The sequence below is a fragment of the Octopus sinensis genome, linkage group LG1 (assembly GCF_006345805.1).
Source record: "Octopus sinensis linkage group LG1, ASM634580v1, whole genome shotgun sequence".
NCBI classification, from domain to species: Eukaryota; Metazoa; Mollusca; class Cephalopoda; order Octopoda; family Octopodidae; genus Octopus; species Octopus sinensis.
This window is the reverse complement of record NC_042997.1, coordinates 43,843,462-43,866,995: the sequence shown is the minus strand read 5'-3', so window position 1 is coordinate 43,866,995 and position 23,534 is coordinate 43,843,462. Positions and strand designations below refer to the sequence as shown.

The window sequence follows — 23,534 nt, the reverse complement described above, 5'->3', positions numbered from 1 at the left end:
GCTTATGGATTAGCCTTAACCACTTGATCTGGTACCCCTGTACTACATATCTTTTGCTGTAGGTTTCACTGAGTCTACTCAACAGCAATCACCATCTTGGAGTATATATATATTTAAAAGAACATCATCAGACCTCTATGTACCTCAAACATACTACCTATGTTCCACACTGGCCATCTGGTACCAACGGCCATCATTCACTCTCATCATTTATCCACCTCTTCTTACTCTCATCCTCTCATCCTCTCTAGTGCTGATGCCACAATAAGATGTACTTAGTTCTCTTTGCTATGTTATAGAGTTGTGAGAACCCTTTAGTTTTGTTTAAAGACATAACAACTCTTCCAGTGTAGGTATCTTGTTAAAATGCACCCAAGTACACTATGTGAAATGGTTGGTATTAGGAAGGGCACCTGACCATAGAAACTAAAATGAAAGTCATGTGTGAAATGTGGTACCCCAACCCATCTAAGAGACCAAAAATCACCTGTCCACCCCATGCTAGCTTGGAATGCAGATATAAAATAACAATGAATAATAATAATAATAATAATAGTTTTTAATCTAATTTTGGCACAAGACTAGTAGTTTTCTTATTATGTGAGGGGTGTCAATGTAATTGACTTGACTCCAGTAATTAACTGGTTCTTATCTTATCAACCCTAAGACAATAACTGGCAAAGTCAACCATAAGTAGTAATAATAATAATGATAATAATAATAATAATAATAATAATAATAACAATAATAACAATGAATGCCCTGATGCAGTACCAGGCAGTGACTCTCATGGTTTTTGATCTTAACTGATTGGAAGTGTTATCATGTACATTATTTTGTCTTGGTATAAAAGATGGGCTACAGCAAATATTCTGCCCAATACCACAGATTTGCTTGTCAGTTGTTTGACCTTAACCAGTTGAGCATGTCCCTTAATGGCTGATGATATGTGCATCTCTGATCACGAGCAGAAGTAGTGGGGGAGCATCATAGCCATGTGTTGAGAGGGATTCTTTAAGGATTTGAATAATTCACCTCTGGAAATATGGGTGTTTCATTCATCATCCATAAAGAAACCTTATTCAGGGACCTTTTGAGTAGGATGGACTAATTGACCTGAAGAAAATTCTAACTGGACCCCACCTGCAAGGTAATGCACTGTTTATCTTGATATGAGATCACCATATTGTGCATGGTTGTGATGCAAGTACCTGGTGTACCCTTATCAGAGGGGTAATCATGATAGGTATACTGGGCTTTGTATATTTTACCCCAGTGTCACTTTGATGGCATGTACTGCTCTCTCACTCAATAATAATAATAATAATAATAATAATAGTGATATCTTGTTCTCTTATCTTTAATACTTATGTTTTTCTTTTCAGACAACAGACCCTCAAGTTGATATTCTGCGTGGTGTGAGTAAAATATTCTACTTCTATTGAAAAACATTCAGTTTTGACATATTTCCATTTTTTTCTATATATTAACATGAGTTATTTTTTCAACCTGGTAAGCTGTATAGATTTTTTTGAGATGCTTCTACTGTTAGTTAGTTAGTTCATTTTTTGGCTCAAAAACCAAAAAGCAAGGCCATGTAGGGGGACCTGGAGTTATATACAGGGTGGTGTTCATGTAAAGAGTTCAGGTCACTTGTGGTCAAGGGAGACTTTGAACCGAGCGGTTGTCGGCATCTTCACCATCTCGTCCGGCAGCTTGTTCCACGGATTTGCAACCCGGACGGAGAAAGCCCCTCTCCTTCGATTGAGATGAAATCGTTGCAGATAGAGCTTTTCGGAGTGACCCCGCAGCCGACGCTCTGGAGCAGGAGTGAAGAACAGCTCTTTCGAGAGGTTACACTTTCCACTTATGATGTTGTAAGCAAGAATGAGATCACCACGGCGGCATCATTTTTCTTGAGAATAAAGGTTGAGCGTCTTCAGCCTTTCTTCATAAGACAAATTCTTGAGACCAAGAACCATGCAGGTAGCCAGCTTCTGGACTCTTTCGAGATGATGTATGTCTTTGAGGAGATAAGGAGAAGAGGCTTGAATCCTGTACTCCAACATGGGTCTCACCAGCGTGACATAGAGCAGTAGGAGGTTTCAGGGTCAAATAATGGTATGTAGTTTTTTTAAAGATCTAATAAAGCTGTGATCCTATGTAGCTTGAATAACTTTAATGATATCCTTTGTAACATTTTGAATTACATATGCTGCAGCCATAGCAGATTATTGAAAACAAAAAAATGGTCCATGATTAAGAAAGTATAATGTTTTGGACTGAGTCCATTATCAAAGAATGAGAAGAGGCATTCTGTTTTCTTCAAGCAAGTTTTAGAACTGAACTGTTTCTATTGTAGTACTCAATCTTGCGTCCATGTGTTCTGATTTCAAATTCAGTTTAGTCTGACTTTACCTGTTATCTCACAGATTTGTAAAATGTGTACTTTTATTACTCTACAATCAATTCAATCAGTTATGGTTTTTTTTTTATCCCAAAAACTTAGTGTCTATGCAAAAGAAATCAATATCTTCAAGATGGTTAATTTATCTGGACAGCTGTGGTTTGCAAACAATATAAACTGTGTAGCTTATTTTCCTTTTGAATCTCATACAACAATGATTTTTTTTCAAATTTCTGTTAACAGATGTTTAACATGTAAGATTGATTTTTTTTTTGTGGTATACCTTAAATCTTAATATCTTAAAATTCAACATCATTCCTTGACATTGAGACTATTTCACAACAACACACTATTTAGTTAATTAAATTTCATTCCTTAAGCTAAGCTCATATGATCCTGATTTAATCTTCCATCTGCTAATCATCATTTGATCATATATGATTTATCAGCATACCTTATATGCTCTATCATTATTCCAGTGGAGGTGCAATGGCCCAGTGGTTAGGGCAGCGGACTCGCAGTCGTAGGATCGCGGTTTCGATTCCCAGACCGGGCGTTGTGAGTGTTTATTGAGTGAAAACACCTAAAAGCTCCACGAGGCTCCGGCAGGGGATGGTGGTGATCCCTGCTGTACTCTTTCACCACAACTTTCTCTCACTCTTCCTGTTTCTGTTGTACCTGTATTTCAAAGGGCCGGCCTTGTCACTCTCTGTGTCACGCTGAATATCCCCGAGAACTGCGTTAAGGGTACACGTGTCTGTGGAGTGCTCAGCCACTTACACGTTAATTTCACGAGCAGGCTGTTCCGTTGATCGGATCAAGCGGAACCCTCGTCGTCGTAAACGATGGAGTGCTTCCCCCATCATTATTCCCCATAATAAACATATTTTCAACCACACAATATAAACGCTGATCCTGTCATATATTTTTTCTGATTTTTTTTTTTTACATTTTCTAACATTGTTTATATTCTTGTAATTTTTATATTTCTATATTTTGATGTTATTTTATATCACATCATTTTATACTTTTATACCTAACATTGGATACATTCTTGGGTGTCAATAGCTGAGTCCCTTCTGTTACAAGCATTCAGAGCACTAATCTTTAGTTTGAGGATACCTCCCTATCTCCCACCTCTTACAAACCCTGTAAAGAGTTAGAGACACTTAAATTTCTTCCTGATGAAATGATTAAAAACAAAATTGAATCACTTCCTTACAATTTTTGTGATTTTGAGCCAATATGAAAAATATAAAAAAATTGTCATTCTACATTGTGACAAACAGTGACTCTTCACAATCAGGACACACTGTTAACTACATTGATTGTAAAGTTAAAGATATGTATTTATGTATGGACTTAAACCTGTTTTATTTTTCTGTAGGGCAAGTTTTTGGGCTGTAAATTTGGTCAAGCTGCTATGTATATATGGGCTGTTGGAATTCTAGCTGCTGGTCAAAGCTCTACTATGACAGGCACTTACGCTGGTCAGTTTGTGATGGAGGTAAGAAATACATTTTATTTTTTATCTTTTATTTGTTTTAGTCATTTGACTGTGGCCATACTGGGGCACTGTCTTTAAGGACTTTAGTTGAACAAATCGACCTCTGGACTTATTTTTTAAAGAATTGTACCTATTGCATTAGTCCCATTTGCTGAACCACTAAGTTACGTGTATGTAAACACCACCAGTACTGGTTGTCAAGCAGTGGTGAGCAAACAAACATAGACACAAAGACACACATACACATATGTATATCTGAGTAACATTATCTACAAAGGTAGATTTTAAATTCTTTAACCATTTGGCCCGCTCATGTTTGTCTTCTGTCTTACTTCTCAGTTTTTCAGTGGTTCAATTTGGGGTTTTAACTCCTATTTCTAACGGGCCTGACGTATGAATGTCCTGATGTTTAATGCTAATTTAAAAATTTTAGAGCTATTTAACGCTATTCAATGCCTGTTAATTATCTGTATTATTGTTGCTGATAGTATCAATTACTTATATTTACCATAGATAATATTAGCAACAATAATATCTTTAGGAATATTCAAGTTTTGCTATTTTATTCATTTTATTTATATATATATATATATATATATATATATATATATATATATATATATATATATATGGGGGAGAGTTCACAAAAAAAACAAAAGACGAAGACAGGTGGTGTACAAAACAAACAGATGTATTAGTATAATGCTCAGGAATTGAAAAAGTCTTTTACGTTTCGAGCCTATGCTCTTCTACAGAAAGGGACACAGAAAAAACAAGGAGAGAAAAAAATGTGTGTAGTGGCTACCAATCTATCATATATATATATATAACAGACTTTTTTCAGTTTCCATCTACTGAATTCACTCATAAAACTTTGGTCAACCAGAGGTATAGTTGAAGACACTTGCTTAAGGTGCCACACAGTGGGATTGAACATGAAACTATGTGGTTGAGAAACAAGCTTCATACCTCACAGCCATGCCAGTATTTCCATTTTACAACCCAATTCTTACTATTTTACTGAATTGTTTAAAGAATTGTTTTTTTAGTAAATGCACAATATGGTAAATGGAATAATTGATACCGCTTTGAAGAAAATACTTTATGGCTACTTACTTTACATTCAGAATTTAAACACTACCAAGTTTACTTTGCCTTTCACCTTTACCAGAGCTATTAACGTAAGAACTACAGTCAGTGTAATCAACTCTGTATATTAGAAAGCAATGTCCCAACGTGGCAACAGTCCAATGGCTAAAAACAATGACCAAAAAGAAAAATAAGCAAATCAAAGCTTGTGTTAACAAAGAGATGATTAATCCTTTCTACTATTGGCACAAGGCCTGAAATTAGGGGGCCAGTCAATTAGATCGACCCCAGTATGCAACTGGTACTTAATTTATTGACCCTGAAAGGAAGAAAGGAAAAGTCAACCTCAGCAGAATTTGAACTCAGAGCATAAAGACAGACAAAATACTGCTAAAAATTTCACCTGGCATGCTAATAATTCTGCCAGCACGCCGCCTTCAAAGAGATGAATAATGGTATATCAAATATCTTTCATGCTAAATTCTTGGTTTGTTGAAACTAACTCCGTTTGCAGAAAAGGTAGAACAATTGCTTTGAGGCAGTTGACACCAATTCTAAATGAGTGGAGTATATAATTTCAAGAATAAAAATTTCTTCAAAATTGAAAAAATGACATGCTATTAAAGAAAAGATAATGAAATTTTCTGGAGACAAGAAGCAGGCTGTAGATGTGTGTTTCTGTCTCAGTAAGCGTCATCAGCTCTATCGTTACCCTACGTTGTTTCAAAGAGAACAAAATACTTTGGAACACATTTATTGACCTAGCTATTTTGCATAAATGCCACCGGCCACTCTAAGTTCTTTCTCTTGTCTCCTTTTCTCTTCATTTATGCATAAACGTTCTCTTTTCTCCGAACAACGAGGCTGTCTTTTCCTTAACTCTTAGCATTTTGTATGACACCACTCCACATGACACCACTCAACATGACACCACTCCACATGACACCCCTCCACATGACACCCCTCCACATGACACCACTCCACATGACACCATGTCTGACTCTCAGCCCTATACTACTTAAAACAACACAAATCAAACCACTTTTAGCATCATTTGTTTTACAGGCAGTTTAACCCTTTAGTATTTAAACCGGCCATATCGGGCCAAAATAGCTAATCAGTTTTATGTTCAAACTGAACAGATTCAGGCTCTCACACCTACCCTACAATGCTATTATACATTAGGTAATTACACCATCAAGATCTTGAAGATATGAGATAATGTATGATTAATTCAAATCAATGTGAATCAATAGGCATTATGTTTGATAGTATTTTCTGAACACTAAAGGGTTAAGCTCTGAAATCTAAGGGAAAAAACTTTAATTCTTTCCTCTACTTTATTAACATTCTTTTTCTTTTTTATTTTTACTTGTTCCAATCATTGGACTGTGGCCATGCTGGGGCACAGCTTTAAAGGGTTTAGTCAGAGATATTGACCCTAGTACTTATTTTTTTTTAAAGTCTAGTACTTATTCTGTTGATCTCTTTTGCCAAATTGCTAAGTTATGGTGGGTGTAAAACAAACCAACACTGATTGTCAAGTGCGGATGGGTGTTCAAACACACACACACACACATCCTAATGCCAAGGATGCCTTTCCTAATATCAAAGTATCCTACACGTTGAAATTCATGCACATCTGGATATATTGTTTATGATAGGAGTAACAGCTTACCTGTAAATTTCATAAAGAATAAGGTGCAAAAGGTTTTTTTTTGTTTTTTTGAGGGTTGCATGTCCAAGTTTATTACTAATTGTTTTTAATTTATTACCAAAAGGTAATATTTATCCCCACTTAAACGTGGATGTTCTATTAGAACAAGCTATACTGTGGTAGTCACTTTGAGAGAAACTCTTATATAGGCTTTTGATGCAAAATGCACTTTTGTTTATATTGCTCACGGGAAATAAATCCCCGCCACTCCCACTGCTGAGACCACCAGATCACATGATTTCAACCTTCTTTGCTCTTGTCAGTGATGGACACCCGACTGCCAGCAATAGCAGTGATACATACATCCTACTGGGTGTTATTGCCAACGTCTTCCATCAATTTTTTTTTTAATGTGTCTGTTTGTAATTAATGTAATTAATTTGACCACTGCCTATATATAACATTCTTAGCACAAATGACTACATACATAACAAAGAGAAAAAAAATCTTCACTGCAATGCTGCCTGTTTTCACAATAATCTGATCACAAGTAAATACACTGTAAACGTTTTGAATAAACAAATCTAATTTTAGATATTTTTTGCTGAATCCATTACAAGATTGAGATTTATTCTCAGAAAGTTAAAAGGAAAAGGCTCGTTAGTTTTGAAGAATAATTTATTCTTGTGATTGTCTCCCCTTCTCATTTCGTGTTGATTCCAGTTGTTGCCGAGCAATTGTTCTCCCTTCTCTGGAAATGGAGTTAGTTTCAGTAAATCGAGAAGTTATCTTGGCAGACACCCATAAAATTATCAACCATCGCACAAACAATAACTCTGAGCACCTCTTCAAACTCCACCCGTCTAATACCCGTGGACATATTTACAAAGTAAGAAAACAGCACAGCTCCCATGACTTCAGGAAACATTTTTTCACGCTGAGAGTTGCTGAAGCATGGAACAAACTGCCGGCATCAGTTGTTAGTTGTCGGAGCACTGGATCCTTCAAAACTTCCATGCTTCCTGAGATTCACCAACACTACACTTGATTTTCTCCCCTCCATACACACGCAAGCATGTATCTGACTCATACATTGTTCGCTTTCCAGACATTTCTACATTACTGCATGTACTTTATATGCACTTTCTGACAAGTTGTGGTGCACCTGAGCACTGTATACAATAATTTCATTATTATTATTATTATTATTATTATATTATTATTATCGTGTTTTGGTAATCAGTATGCTTCTAGTCATCTCTGTTGGTTCAAATGAATGCTACTGGTCACTCTGAGTTATCTCTCTTACCTGATATGCTTTTCATTTATGCTAATTAACTATAATAAGTGTGTTCTGCTCATTTTTGTATATGTCTAAGTATCTAATTCTTCTGGATACAGTTTGTTTTTGAATATAATTAAAGAGCAGAGCATTAACCCTTTAGCATTCAAACCGGTTATATCCGGCCAAAAGTATTCTGCCTGTTTTATGTTCAAACTGGTCAGATCTGGTCTCTCACACCAGCCCTACAATGTCGTTTTAAAAATTAACAGCTACCTCATCAAAATCTCATAGCTACAAGATAATGCCTGATTAGTTCATGGCAATGTGGATAAAAAAGGATTAATTTTGGCAGAATAATGTGAACACTAAAGGGTTAAACTATGCTGGAAATATCTGTTCATGTATCTGCTGTGATACCACATTTTTTTCCCCCTTTTATTTCTCTTCACATTTCAAAAACCTACATGAGAATATTGTACTTTTTTCCAAGGTAGAAGAGACATCTTTTAAGCTGCCTCCTTAAGGTGTTGCCATTTCAGCTGTGCACCAGCTTATTGAGTGTTGTCATTATGTTCTCCTTCAAGCTCTAGATCAGTAGTTCTCAACCAATTTTGGCAGACATTGGAGTTAGGGAGCACCAACAATTTGGAATTTCTCTGTTTTGACAAGGTTTTTTCAGATTTTTTTTTCATGGCACCATTGGAAATGATCTAGAGCATCTTTTTTACAAAAAGAAAAAAAGCAATTTTCGAAAAACTGTTTTTTTTAACTCCCTCCCCATCTTCCCCTCTCCTGACTGATTTTGGTTGATTTTGTGAGTTTTTGGAGCACTATGCACTTAAAAACTATAAGAGAAGCCTTTTTGGTAAAAAAGAAAAGTACGTATTTTCAGATGATCTAAGGGAGATTTGGCTGTTGTTTGTAGCTTATCCCATGACTGGTAAGGTTTAGGGTTGATAAAAATCAAATTTTCAAAACAAATAATTTTTAATACCATAAATGAGTTTATGCTACTAACGGGGAGAAAATATTGAAAAACATTCATCCTTGACAGAGTGAGAAAGAAGTGAGGAAGGTGGTCATGGAATATGCTAGAACAACGGCAAAATCTACCTTTTGGTGCTTCTTAACTCCAACATCCACCTCATTTTTTTTACCTATGGTCCCCTCTGATAACTATCTTGTTCTAGTTGACCCCTATACCCATTTGATGTTTAACCCTTTAGCATTTAAACAGCCCAAATATTCTGTCTGTTTTCTGTTCAAACTGGCCAGATCCAGTCTCTCACACCTATCTTACAATGTCATTCTGAAAATAAACAATCATATCATCGAACTCTCAAAGATGTGAGACAATACATGAACTAATACAAAACAATATGACTAAACAAGTGTTGCATTTGATAGAGTAATGTGAATGCTAAAGGGGTAAAAGCTAGTTTTATTGTTATGTGTAGTTTGGGTTCCAATGGGATAGACAATTCAATATGAAAGCCATTGTTATTGTTTTACGTGTTTATTTACTTTCCATGTTACACGAACTGTCAACATTCAGCGTAGTGATACATTTTTTTCTTTAGACACAGTTCGTACTGTTCACTAACAAAATAGTGCCAAAAGTGGGGATGTATTCTACACACGTATTCCTACGTATACACATAGATATGAATGTGTAACATCCCTTCTTCTTGAAAAAAAATAAAGGGGTCTTTTAGCAGTGAAGACAAATATAAGTAGTCTCCCTTACTCTAATGGATTGTCAGCGCCAGGTGTGGGTCTTCCTTAGTCTCCCAGCATTTGACTAGTGTTCTCTTCACTGTCTGCACCTGTCTTTCTATAAACCCATGACCTTTGGGGTAGTGTGGAGATGAGGTTGTAATATTGAACCCATACTCATCGGCTAGCTTTTTGAATTCTTGTGATGTGAACTGGGTTCCATTGTCACATATGATCTGCTCTGGTATTTCTTGCTCTGCTAGAAGTCCTCGAGCCACTGTAGTGATTGTTTTGGCTGTCAGGTCTTTCACTTTTCTCACAAATGGAAATTTGGAGTAGTAGCAGGCCATTATCAAATACCATTCTTGGCTCTCTGTGAACAGATCTACTCCAATAGTTTGCCATGGCCTTCTTGGGATGTCACTAGATATCATTTCCTCCTTTTGTTGTGAGTTTCTGTACTTTTGACAGATGTGGCATGTAGAAACTGTCTTTTCTATGTCTTTGTACATGCCTACCCAATATACTGCTGACTTGGCTCAGAGCTTGCATTTCTCCATTCCTAGATGCCCTTGGTGGATCTTGTCAAGAATCTCTTGTTGCATTTACTTGGGTATAATTATTCGGGATCCAACACATTGACTTGGATGGGTTGAACTGTAAACATTAGAGAAAGAAACTTAGCTGTTTCTTGCAATTAAATACATCAATATCAAAATATTTTATGGACCTTTAAAATACTACTGTGGATCCCCAATTTACTATTTTGCTTACATGAACCCCTAAAATTCTTATATGGACTTATATAGAGTCATATGGACCTTCAGGGCTCATGTGAACCCTGATTGGGAACCACTGCTCTTGCTAAACTGAAATAGAAAAGAGAAATATTTGTTTCTACTTTTGAAGAAGTGGACTCACCATGTCATGGGGTAGGATAGAAGAAATGCACATAATTTCCTTTGAATAGAGGGTTGTTTAAGTATGAGGATCTGAAGGAGAAAGCAAAACCAGTATTCTAACCCTTTGGCATTCGGATTATTCTGTGAAATGTAATGCTTATTTATTCACATTGCTTGGAGTAATCTTTGCATTATCTTGTAGCTTCAAGATGACGTGATTGGCTATTTTTAGAATGACATTATAGGGTAGGTGTGAGAGGCTGGGTCTGTCCAGTTTGAACATAGAACAGGTAAAATATTTTGGCCTGAAATGGCTGGTTTAAATGCTAAAGGGTTAGAGCTCTGTACTTCCATAGTTGAGCACTCCTCTAATTTTGATGCTTTACTCACAATATCACTGTTAATGTTTATATGTATCACTTAAGAGAATTATCTACCAATTATAAGCAGATGGATATAGAATTTGCTTTCAAGTGAATTTGCAAGGGTCACCTGCACAATATTTTTAATGAGGCAGTCATTACAAGTCATCACTTCAGGAGCAACCACACAGTAATTAGTCACACACACTCTCTCTCTTCCTCCCTCCTTCAAAATGCCGATGTTTCTGAACCCTATTAGACAATGCAAAATAGCTTTATGCTGTTTGGCATTGTTGGTGGAAGATATGCAGTAGAGAAGGGCAGCAATCATGATGTTCTCCATTTCACAGCTAATGACAGAATTGTTCTCTCAGAGTTAGCAGTATTCTTTTATTCTTTTACTTGTTTCAGTCATTTGACTGCAGCCATGCTGGAGCACCACCTTTAGTTGAACAAATCGACCCCGGCACTTATTCTTTGTAAGCCTAGTAATTATTCTGTCAGTCTCTTTTTCCAAACTGCTATATATACATACATATATATATGTAAATATAAATATGTATATATATATATATATATATATATATGTATGCGATAGGCTTCTTTCAGTTTCCGTCTACCAAATCCACTCACAAGGCTTTGGTCAGCCTGAGGCTATAGTAGAAGACACTTGCCCAAGGTGCCACACAATGGAACTGAACCCAGAACCTTGTGGTTGGTAAGCAAGCTACTTACCACACAGCCACTCCTGCGCCTAGTTTGTAGCCATATAATATAACCATCTTCATTTGTTTCTTTTTCAATGCTGGCATGAGCAGCATGGATACTATGGGAAGCATGGATACCATGAGCCTTCTGTTTAATATAGCACTACACATCCCTGACACATGTCATCTTCTCTGGAAAGTTCAACATCTGGAAGTCTGGTCTCACATGTCTTTAATTCCATGTCTTCCTTGTCCTTCCTCTACTACAAGGACATGTCTACTGCCACCACATTACACTCATACACTTAGCATTTATTACTTATTTGATTGCATGTCCATTCCAATGCAATAATGTTTCCTGTATACATTGGCTGATAGATTTAAAACTCAAGTACTTTAACCCTTTAGTGTTCAGATTATTCTGTCAAATGTGATGTTTGTTTATTTAAAATGGTTTGAATTAATCCTGGATTATCTTGTAGTTTAGAGATTTCAGTGATGTGATTTTTTAGTTTTAGAATGACATGGTAGGGCTGAGGTGAGAGGCGAGATCTGGTCAGTTTCAATATAAAATAGGTTAAATATTTTCGCCAGATATGGTCGGTTTGGATGCTAAAGGGTTAAGGTCTTGTACTTTGCGTTTTATACTTTATAATCCAACATTTGGCCCTTTTCACTGCTAAATGCCTATAAACTTCGGTAAACTTCACTGACTGTAATCTATTTTGTTTTTAATCAATTTATATTTTTATCCATATTTTTTCATATCAGGGTTTCCTTAATCTCTACTGGAAAAGATGGCAACGTGTTTTACTCACAAGATCAATTGCAATTATGCCAACTGTCTTAATAGCTTTCTTCAAAGGAATCAATGATTTGTCTGGTATGAATGATTTGCTAAATGTCCTCATGTCACTTCAATTACCATTCGCTTTGATACCAATTCTAACGTTTACCAGCACCAAAAGTGTGATGAATGACTTCAAAAATGGAATGTAAGTACCCAGAAATCTCCAAAATTTTCTTTAAATTTTCTTTTTGCTATTGTAGGTATGTATCATTGTGTTACACACAAAATCTAAAATTATGTTTATGAAGAAACTTAATGTTTTGCATACATTTATGATAGAGTTTAATGTAGGTGTAGGTGTCTGCAATACAGTCTGCATGGAACTAAGTTTTGATTTAAAATTCTAAGCACATACACGCATTCATTGTAGAGGCACATGGCCTAGTGGTTAGAGCAGTGGACTCGCGGTCGAGGGATCGTGGGTTCAAATCTCAGACCGGGCGATGTGTGTGTTTATGAGTGAAAACACCTAAGCTCCACACGGCTCCGGCAGAAGGTAATGGCGAACTTCTGCTGACTCTTTCGCCACAACTTTCTCTCACTCTTTCCTCCTGCATCTTGCAGCTCACCTGCGACGGACCGGCGTCCCATCCAGGTGGGGAACCTATACGCCAAGAAACCAGGAAACCGGCCCTTATGAGCCAGGCGTGGCTCGAGAAGGAACAAACAACACACATTCATTCAGACATAAACATATCTTTTGACTAAGAGCAAGGCCAGTTTTTGTTGGGAGAAATGCATGATTCATTACAATCATCTCTGCTGTATTAACGGGTACATTTTTTACTGAGCATAGAGATACAAAAAAAATAGTATGTGAACCCTTGGCATGATGCCAATGAAAATAATTACCATAAAACCCATTAAATAAATCTATAAAACAAAAGCACTCTTTTACTCTTTTACTTGTTTCAGTCATTTGACTGCGGCCATGCTGGAGCACCGCCTTTAGTCGAGCAAATCGACCCAGGGACTTATTCTTTGTAAGCCCAGTACTTATTCCATCAGTCTCTTTTGCCGAACCGCTAAGTGACGGGGACATAAACACACCAGCATCAGTTGTCAAGCAATGCTAGGGGGACAAACACAGACACACAAACATATGTATATATATATATATACATATATACGACAGGTTTCTTTCAGTTTCCGTCTACCAAATCCACTCACAAGGCATTGGTTGGCCCGGGGCTATAGCAGTAATATAAAAGTAATATCATTTAGTAATAAATGTTATTCTTTCTTTTCCTTACATATTTTTTGTTTGTTTTGTTTTTTTAGGCCCATGAAAATTCTTACGGGTGTTCTTGCTGCTGTTGTTATTGCTATCAATCTTTTCTTTGTGATAATCTACATGAGAAAACTTCCATCACACTGGGCAATTTACTTATTTGTCATCCTTGGTACTGTATTATACTTGTTGTTTGTTATATATTTGGTAAGTACTGCTCTCTGTCTCTCTCTCTCTCTCTCTCTTACTTTCCTTTTCATCATCATCATCATCGTTTAACGTCCGCTTTCCATGCTAGCATGGGTTGGACAGTTCAACTGGGGTCTGGGGAGCCCGAAGGCTGCACCAGGCCAGTCAGATCTGGCAGTGTTTCTACAGCTGGATGCCCTTCCTAACGCCAAACACTCTGTGAGTGTAGTAGGTGCTTTTTATGTGCCACCGACACAGGTGCCAGACGAGGCTGGTGGACGGCCACGCTCGGATGGTGTTTTTTATGTGCCACCGACACAGGTGCCAGATGAGGCTGGCGATCGGCCACGCTTGGATGGTGTTTTTTATGTGCCACCGACACAGGTGCCAGACGAGGCTGGCGAACGGCCACAATCGGATGGTGTTTTGTTTATCTTTATATTTTCCTCATCATTTTAAGACATCTTCACCATTTAAGAAGTCCTCCTCATCACAACTTTCAGGTTCTTTATAAACATTTGACATACTATGTATTATTAAAATTAGGGACAGGCTAAATATTTTATGCTCACTCATTAAAACTAGAACCATCAAAACGCAATACTTGTAAAATCCATTGAAATTTTCCCCTGCTCATAATTTTGTTGAATATTGGGCAGCCATCTTCTTGACTCCATAACTGTGTGACATTTTCATGTTTAGATTTATAAAAACAAAAAAATTTTTCATCACATTACAAGATAAGGGCAGAAGAAAAATTCTAATGCCAGATACACCGAAACAAAAAACTGTCGATAACCATTAAATTTATGCGTCTCGAAAAAACTGATAGAAATCTCTAAAAAATCGTTATTACCATATATTGGCCCCCCCAATACGCGGGTATAATTCACAGAAGGAAATTTTCCCTCTCAGCGGCACATACGCGAGATTATCAAATGAAATACTTATTCATACCCACGGAAGAAGTTATCACAAGTCCAGTAGACTTAAGTACCCCAAATATATCCAAAATAGAAAAATCTTTGGCACACCTCGAGACACGTGTGATTCGAACTAGAAACTTTCACAGAATTGGACCAATACGGTAATAACGAATTTTTTAGAGATTTCTATCGGTTTGTTTCGAGACGCATAAATTTAATGGTTATCGACAAGTTTTTGTTTCGGCGTATCTGGCATTAGAATTTTTCTTCTGCCCTTATCTTGTAAATTATGTATAAATTTTACCTTTAAAGGCATTTTTTGATATGCTGGCCATTGATAAAATTCTTTTCCCGAAAAAAATTTTATCCTATATCAATTAGAAATAGATTAGGGTTCACTTCTGGATTCTATCACTCTGTGAAGGTTTCTAGTTCGAATCACACGTGTCTCGAGGTGCACCGAAGATTTTTCTATTTTGGATATATTTGGGGTACTTAAGTCTGCTCAGGACTTGGTGCTTGCTTCTTCCATGGATATGAATTAGTATTTCATTTATATCTCCTGTATATGCCACTGAAGAGGGGAAAATTTCTTGTGAATTAACCCTGAAATTGGACCAGTATGGTAATAACGAATTTTTTAGAGATTTCTATCGGTTTGTTTCGAGACGCATAAATTTAATGGTTATCGACAATTTTTTGTTTCGGCGTATCTGGCATTAGAATTTTTCTTCTGCCCTTATCTTGTAAATTATATATATATATATGTATATATATATATATATATATATATACATGTGTGTGTGTGTGTGTGTGTTTCTAATTTGTGTATAGCTATGTGTAATTATTTACTAAGATATTTGATCAAGGTATTTTTATTCAACAGTGACAATTCTTGATAATTTTTCTCTTTCCAATATTTTTTCAGACATACTTCTGTCTCGTTACAATGGGTGTTCAGTGTCTTCTAAAGCTACCAGTAAGTATAGTTGACCTTCTCTTCACAGAAACACATGTGTGTCAGTAGTATGACTAGTTTCACTAAATCAGTGCATCTGCAGTGTAACTAGTATTAAAGAATGAGTGCTTTGAAGTGTCATTGGTATTATTGATTGTGTGTACCTGTAGTATTTCTGAAACAGGTCTTTGAATTTTTCTTTTACTTGTTTCAGTCAGTTGACTGTGGTCATGCTGGATCATCACCTTGAAGGGTCTTAGCCAAACAAATCGCCCTTCTCCTCCCCAGGGTGTTTTTTCTTTTTTACACCTACTACTTACTCCTTATCTTATTGCTCTCTTTTGCTGAACCGATAAGTTACAGGGATGTAAACACACCAATACTGGTTGTCAAGCGATGCTGGTGGACACACAGATACAAAGACACACACACTCATACATATAATATATATATATATATATATATATATATTATTATGACAAGCTTCTTTCAGTTTCCATCTACCAAATCCACTCATGGCTTTGGTTGGCACAAGGCTATAGTAGAGGACATTTGCCCAAGTGCTACCACAGTGGGACTGAACCTGGAACCATGGTTGGGAAGCAAACTTCTTAGCCACACACCACACCGTAACCTCACACCTGTGCCTCACACCTGTGCTCACACCTGCACCTCACGCTTGCACTATTCTTGTTTAACCTCCAGCTCTGCACTGATATTGGGCCTTTGTTGATTAAGGCAGTACAACCATGACTTCCCTTCTGTCTGCTACCTATATGTAAGGAACCCAATGGCTTTGGTTGGCACAAGGCTATAGTAGAGGACATTTGCCCAAGGTGCTACACAGTGGGACTGAACCTGGAACCATGGTTGGGAAGCAAACTTCTTAGCACACAGCCACACCTGTACCTCACACCTGTGCCTCACACCTGTGCCTCACACCTGCACCTCACGCTTGCACTATTCTTGTTTAACTCCAGCTCTGCACTGATAAATTGGGCCTTTGATTAAGGCAGTACAACCATGACCTTCCCTTCTGCTACCTATATGTAAGGAACCCAAAATCACATTATATAGCGTGTCCCTTTCATAAAATGGTGAGGTGCAATTTGAGGGAGATTTGGCTGCTATCTTTTGCTGCTTGAGTGAAAACAGAAATTAGATATGTATTCAGACTCAGTGGATAAGTTTACATGTTAAGGTGTCAATGTTGTTAAATTTCAGCGGTTATCACGGCAGTAGCGGTTATTAGTAACCAGATCTATATTATAGCTAAGGCTACCATGACAAGTTGGGTTGGTATCCTTATGATAAGATTATGGTAGTGTATATAATATAGAGAGATAGACAAGAAAAAAGATTTTTTACAGTAAATATGTCAGTGAAAGGAAATACATACTCAAACATACATTCATAAATCAGATAGCTTAGATCAGCTGGCAGCTGTTCAGGCTATGTCTAGCATGAAACTACTACTTGCTTTGGTGAATATTAATTATGTTGTGTTTATTTTGCATTGTTCATTCAATCAAGGAATTATTGTTTGAACAGATGTAACATTTTTCGAAATCTATTGTTTAATATATTAAGACCAATTGTTTGTATAAATATGTTGTTATATAATAATATGTGGAGGCACAATGGCCCAGTGGTTAGGGCAGCGGACTCACGGTCGTAGGATCGCGGTTTCGATTCCTAGACCGGGCGTTGTGAGTGTTTATTGAGCGATAACACCTAAAAAGCTCCACGAGGCTCCGGCAGTGGATGGTGATCCCTGCTGTACTCTTTCACCACACTTTCTCCTACTCTTTCTTCTGTTGGCCTGCTTGCTTAGCCAGCAGGGTGGCGTCATTCGAAGGCTAAAACAATGCGAACGCATTGTGACCAGCGATGTGTAACAACATCTGATGGTCTGGTCGGTCACGTGATGACGTGATATAATAATATATTGAAGCATGAACAAACCTAAGGATAAATTTTTAAATTTGAGAGATTCTTTGATAAAACTCTGATATTTCTTGTTCATCTGCTAACTTATTATCTAATATCTGTTGTGTGTTAGATTTGGCATTCTTCCACCAGTTGGTTCTCTTCTTTGATACTATCAAAGTGTGGTTAATGGGATACAACATAAATAATTGGTCATAGTATCAAGGATAAAAGCGTGTTTGATAAAACATCTATAACTTTTCACTAATAATCACAGTGAATGTTGATGGTCAATGAAAGATATAATTCCTGACATTTTTTAGGTGAATAGCTTCTATTCATTTAACAATATTTTCACAAATTGTTAAAACATTTTTTATGTCCTATAGCTTTTCAAAACATTGTTTTTATATTTTAGTATGCTAATAGCTACTATATCAAAGTGTTGACTATGTGTTCAAATCGTACCTAACCACTAAAAAATATTGGTTTCAGATTTTGGCACTAGGCCAGCAATTGCGGGGGTGGGGTGGGAGTAAGTCGATTATATCAACCCCAGTGTTCAACTGGTACTCATATTATTGACCCTGAAAGGATGAAACAAAGTTGGCTTCAGCAGAATTTGAACTCAGAATGTAAAGACAGCTGAAATGCCACTAAGCATTCTGCCGGCTCACTGCCCTAAAGTTGCAACCAATATTGCTTTCATGTTTTGGCACATGGCTGGCAATTTCATGGGAAGGAGTAAGTTGATCATAGTGACCCCAGTGTTCAGCTGGTACATAATTTATTGATCCCTGTTGGACGAAAAGCAAAGTCGACTTTGGCAGAATTTGAACTCTGAACATAAAGACGGACAAAATGCCGCTAAGCTTTCTGCTTAGCATGCTAACAATTCTGCCAGCTTGCTGCCTTTAACCACCACTAAGTATTAGCCATTTGTATAGTTAAAAGAAATCAGTATTAATGTAATGTCCCAAAATAGGTATTACTAAATTCTACCAACTGCTCAGGAATTAAGATCTTTGAAAATAAATGCATATCTCTCCCAGTTGCAGTTTCTGGCTTCTCTGTAAACACTCAGAGTATAATTAGAGAGTAGAATGTTCAAAGTTAAAAGCAGTTTGTAAAGAGAGGCTTTGAAAGTCTTTGATATGCATCGCTACCACATGATTTCAGGTTCAGTCAAACACTAGTAATTATTTTTAAGTGGCATAAGCAAGTGACTTCTACTATAGCTTTGGGCTGACCAAAGCTTTGTGAGTGGATTTGGTAGACAGAATCTGAAAGAAGCCCATTGTTTTGTGTGTATATATATATATATATATATATATATATGTATTTATGTGTTTCTCCCCCATCATCACTTGACAGTTGATGCTGGTGTGTTTACATCCCCATAACTTAGTGGTTCCACAAAAGAGACTGATAGAATAAGCTTTAGGCTTACAAAGAATAAGTCCTGGGATCAATTTATTTGACTAAAACCTTTTATGACGGTTCCCTCGCATGACCACAGTCATATGACCGAAACATGTAATAGAGGGAAAGAATAAAAAACAGAGTCTATTATGCTTAGGAAAATTAGGAAGAAAAGTCTTTTACATTGTGAGTGTGCATTCTTCTGCAGAAAGAGAAGATGAGGAGAGAAAAAGATGGAGAAAGAAAAGAACAACCGTGTCTCAGTTAAATGGTCACTGCATGCGGAAATGACTAGAAGAGAAATAGGTCGCTAGTAGAATGGCTGGCAAGGGTAAAAACTGTAAGAGTTAACAGGGGCATGTGTATGAGTGTATCCTTGATGGACTTCCATACTACTTCTGTCTGTCAAATTTCATTCAAGGCATTAATCCCCTTGAGGCTGTAGGAAACACCACTTGCCCAAATTGCTGCAGTGTGGGATTGAACTGAAAGCCACATGATTGCTTTGCAACCTTTCTTACTGTATAGCTATATCTGCTGCTATATTACTGTTATAATATATCAGGTGTAGGAGTGGCTGTGTGGTAAGTAGCTTGCTTACCAACCACGTGGTTCCAGGTTCAGTCCCACTGCGTGGCACCTTGGGCAAATGTCTTCTACTATAGCCTCTGACCGACCAAAGCCTTGTGAGTGAATTTGGTAGACGGAAACTGAAAGAAGCCTGTCGTATATGTATGTTTGTGTTTGTCCCCCCCTCAACATCGCCTGACAACCGATGCTGGTGTGTTTACGTCCCTGTAACCTAGCGGTTTGGCAAAAGAGACCGATAGAATAAGTACTAGGCTTACAAAGAATAAGTCCCGGGGTCGATTTGCTTGACTAAAGGCGGTGCTCCAGCATGGCCACAGTCAAATGACTGAAGCAAATAAAAGAGTACATGATTTTACAGAATCCATGACTCAGTGAGGCAGCTTCTTCATTCATCGTCTACTTTAGCCATAAAAAATTTTCTCTGATATGGAAAAAAAAAGTATTCAATGTTATATATTAAGATTTCTCGAAGCTTTACCAGTCTAGTCACACAGCAGTAGAAGGTTGATTTCAAAATTTTGACACAAAGCCAGCAATTTCGGGGGAGGGGTTAAGTCGATTACTTCGACCACAGTGTTCAACTGGTGCTCATTTTATCAAACCCTATTTTCAACTGGTACTTATTTTATCGACCCAGAAAGGATGAAAAGGAAAGTCGATCTTGGTAGAATTTGAACTCAGAATGTAAAGATGAACGGGGTGCCACTAAGCATTCTGCCTTGTGTGCTAAAGATTCTGCCAGCATATCACCGTCAGTAGCAGAATAGTATTAGAGCTAGATTATGTCTTGAGTTTTATTCCATAGTTAAGGTTGTTTACTTCTTGATGAACAGTAAAAAATACTAGATGACATCTCTCAAGGTAGAAGAGATGACATGTGTATAAGGCAGACTATAATTATAGTTTCCAGAGATGTTATCTCTTAAGGCTACACATTCAGTACTGCCTGCTACCTATGTGGACTTTTGCACCATCTAAAGTATGAAATATTTCAAACAAAATGCAATTTCAAAAGGAATTATATATATGTATATACGTACAAGGTTGAACCCCAAAGTTAGGTCTCCAAAGCGCTGGGGACGCAGGGAAACTGTGCGTGAGGCTATTGGCAACACTGTTGTGTTGGTTGTGCATGTGTCTGCACCTGCGTGCACCTCGCTGCTACGCTCAGCCTTGGCTTGGTAGTCGTATCTGATGGCGCTCCTGGTTGATGCTACCACCAAATGTGAAGTTTGCGCATTTATTCAGTTTTTGAACACAAAAGGCATTAAACTGATTGAAATTCATCGCCAATTTACAGAAGTGTATGGCGAGTCATGCATGGATGTCAAAAACGTCCACAAGTGGTTTAGGGAGCTTGCAGCCGGTCATACTAAAAATCATAACTAAGAAAGAAGCGGGCGACTATCAATTTCCTATGAGACAGTCATGAAGGTTGAGCAAATCCAGAGTCAAAATCGGCGGATCACTCTGGATGATTTCTGCATTTTGGTTCCTGAGGTTTCCTGAAGCACCATTCATAGAGTTTTGAGTGAAAAGTTGCAATATCGGAAGGTGTGCGCAAGATGGGTTCCACGAATGTTCCCAGAAGACCATAATTGGCAACACCCCCTTATAGTCAGGTCTTGGCACCCAGTGACTACCACCTGTTTCGTAAGTTGAAAGAACATTTGGCCGAAACACATTTCAGCAACGATGATGAGGTAAAAGATGAGATTCAACACTTCCTCAACAACATGGTGGTGAGCTGGTATGACATGGGCAAAGAAAAACTGCCCCAGCTTCTACAAAAATGCATCGGCCGAAACGGTGATTATGTAGAAAAATAGATAAATGTTCAAACTTTAAAATAATGTAAACATCATTGACAATAAACGTTTCTGTGATTTCTAAATATATCTGGAGACTTTACTTTTGGGATTACCCTTGTGTGTGTGTGTGTGTGTGTGTATATATATATATATATATATATATATATATATATAAACATTGTCAGTGGATCATATATCCCAAAAAGAATTACACTTTAAAAGTTAGAGTAGTAATGCATTTAGATGAAATTAATATGGCCATATACAGCTTTAAATAGATAGCTGAGGAGCAGCTGACAAAGGTCTTGCTGAGTGATGCCAAGACACCCTTGGCCTCCTTGACAATTTTAGAGAGGTGCTTTGTCCAGCACAAATCACTGCTGACAGTAATTCCCAGATCACATTCACAAGAAGACTTCTTGATATCAGTGTTGCGGAGAGAGTATGTGGACGCTGGGTTTTTCCTCACAAAATGCCTGGTGGTACACTTGTCCACAGCCAGCTTAAGTTGCCAGTCCATGATCCATTGTTGCATTGTGTCCAGGTCCGATTGCAGGAAAGATCTATAGTGTTCAGGATTTGTCCTTTTTATCTCAAGGTACAGCTTGATGTTATCTGCATATTTCAGCACTGTGGCATTCTTTTAGTTGGCATCTAAGTCATTAATGTATGCAACAAACAAAAGGGGACCAAGAGCAGATCTCTGCAGTACACCAGATGTCATTTCATTGAGTGAAGAATGCTGTCCTAGAACCGTGACTATCTCTTTTCGGCTGAGAATGAAGGACTCCAACCAGTTAAAAAGATCATCTTTCACACCCGTTGCAGAGAGTTTTGCCAGAAGTCTTTTGTGTGACACAGCATTAAAAACTTTAGCAAAATAAAGTTTAACAAATAGTACGTCACTTAGTCAGTTAAGAAAGTAAATATATTATTAATAAAAACCACACAAAAACTATGGAAAGTCTGGGCAGCTGAATTTCACATGGTTTTTGTGAGGTTTTTATTAATATCCTTTTATGTGTGTTTGTCTTTGTGTCAGCGTTCATTACACCACCACCACCAAGTTAATGCCTTGGCCATTACCAGTAGCATTATTATAATATATGATATTTAAATTAATAACAACTTATATATCATAATTATTATTCATTCAATACCTTCTATTTGTAGAACTTTTGTATTATTTGTTTTACATTTTATTTATGTATTTATTGATATATTTCTTTTCTTTTCAGTTTTCAAATTTCTTTGGTATGAAATATGAATTGGATAATAAAGCAAACTCGGAAATTTCAATAGATAATTTATCTAGCTCTTACAGAAGTGTAAATGATAATTAATAACAATTATATTTTTATATATATTTAAAAAAAAATAATAGAAAATATTTTTAAAACTGTCACTTTTACAAATGGAAAACGGCAAAAATATCTTATTCTGTCTTTTCCAAACTTTCATCTTTCACATGGAAAACACGGCATAAAACATTTTTACTCTGTCATGGTTGGTTGCATATTTTCAAGCCATTGGCATTTCATGTCTATCATAAAAACCATGTAAGAATGTATTTTGGGATGGTCATTTTTTTTTTCCAAATAAACACACGGACTATATATTCATTCTTCACTCATTTATTACTGTTCCATTGTCCAGGGATCTTTCGTCACACATCTGTGACCTCTTCAGTGACACTTTGTGTCCTTGTGTGTGCTCCTGCTCAGCTGAGTCCATTCTGTTCATTTATGTGTATCTTTATATGAGCATGCATTTGCATCTGTATTTGTGTGTGTGCATGTGTGTACACGTCTATGTGTTTTTTTGTTTTTTTTTCAAATAAACACACACACTATATATTCATCATCATCATCATCATCGTTAAACGATGATGATGATGATGATGATGATGAATATACAGTGTGTGTGTTTATTTGAAAAAAAACCCCAAAAAATGATCATCCTGAAATGCAATATTTGTTTCAACATACAGTTTCA

The 23,534-nt window shown here is 37.0% G+C and overlaps 1 protein-coding gene across 4 annotated transcripts in view; it reads left to right on the top strand.

Annotated features, from left to right (window-relative positions):
- Nucleotides 1-23,168, top strand: part of LOC115211821 (natural resistance-associated macrophage protein 2) — an 84,241-nt gene extending 61,073 nt beyond the window's left edge. For all 4 annotated transcript variants that reach the window (XM_029780532.2, XM_036500599.1, XM_029780539.2 and 1 more), the window contains 6 exons: nucleotides 1,386-1,418; nucleotides 3,795-3,914; nucleotides 12,404-12,627; nucleotides 13,764-13,920; nucleotides 15,757-15,807; nucleotides 22,778-23,168. In XM_029780532.2, the coding sequence (XP_029636392.1) occupies nucleotides 1,386-1,418; nucleotides 3,795-3,914; nucleotides 12,404-12,627; nucleotides 13,764-13,920; nucleotides 15,757-15,807; nucleotides 22,778-22,882 (690 nt within the window). In that variant the 3' untranslated portion in view covers nucleotides 22,883-23,168. The remainder of the gene's footprint in view (nucleotides 1-1,385; nucleotides 1,419-3,794; nucleotides 3,915-12,403; nucleotides 12,628-13,763; nucleotides 13,921-15,756; nucleotides 15,808-22,777) is intronic.
- The last annotated feature ends 366 nt before the right edge of the window (nucleotides 23,169-23,534 follow it).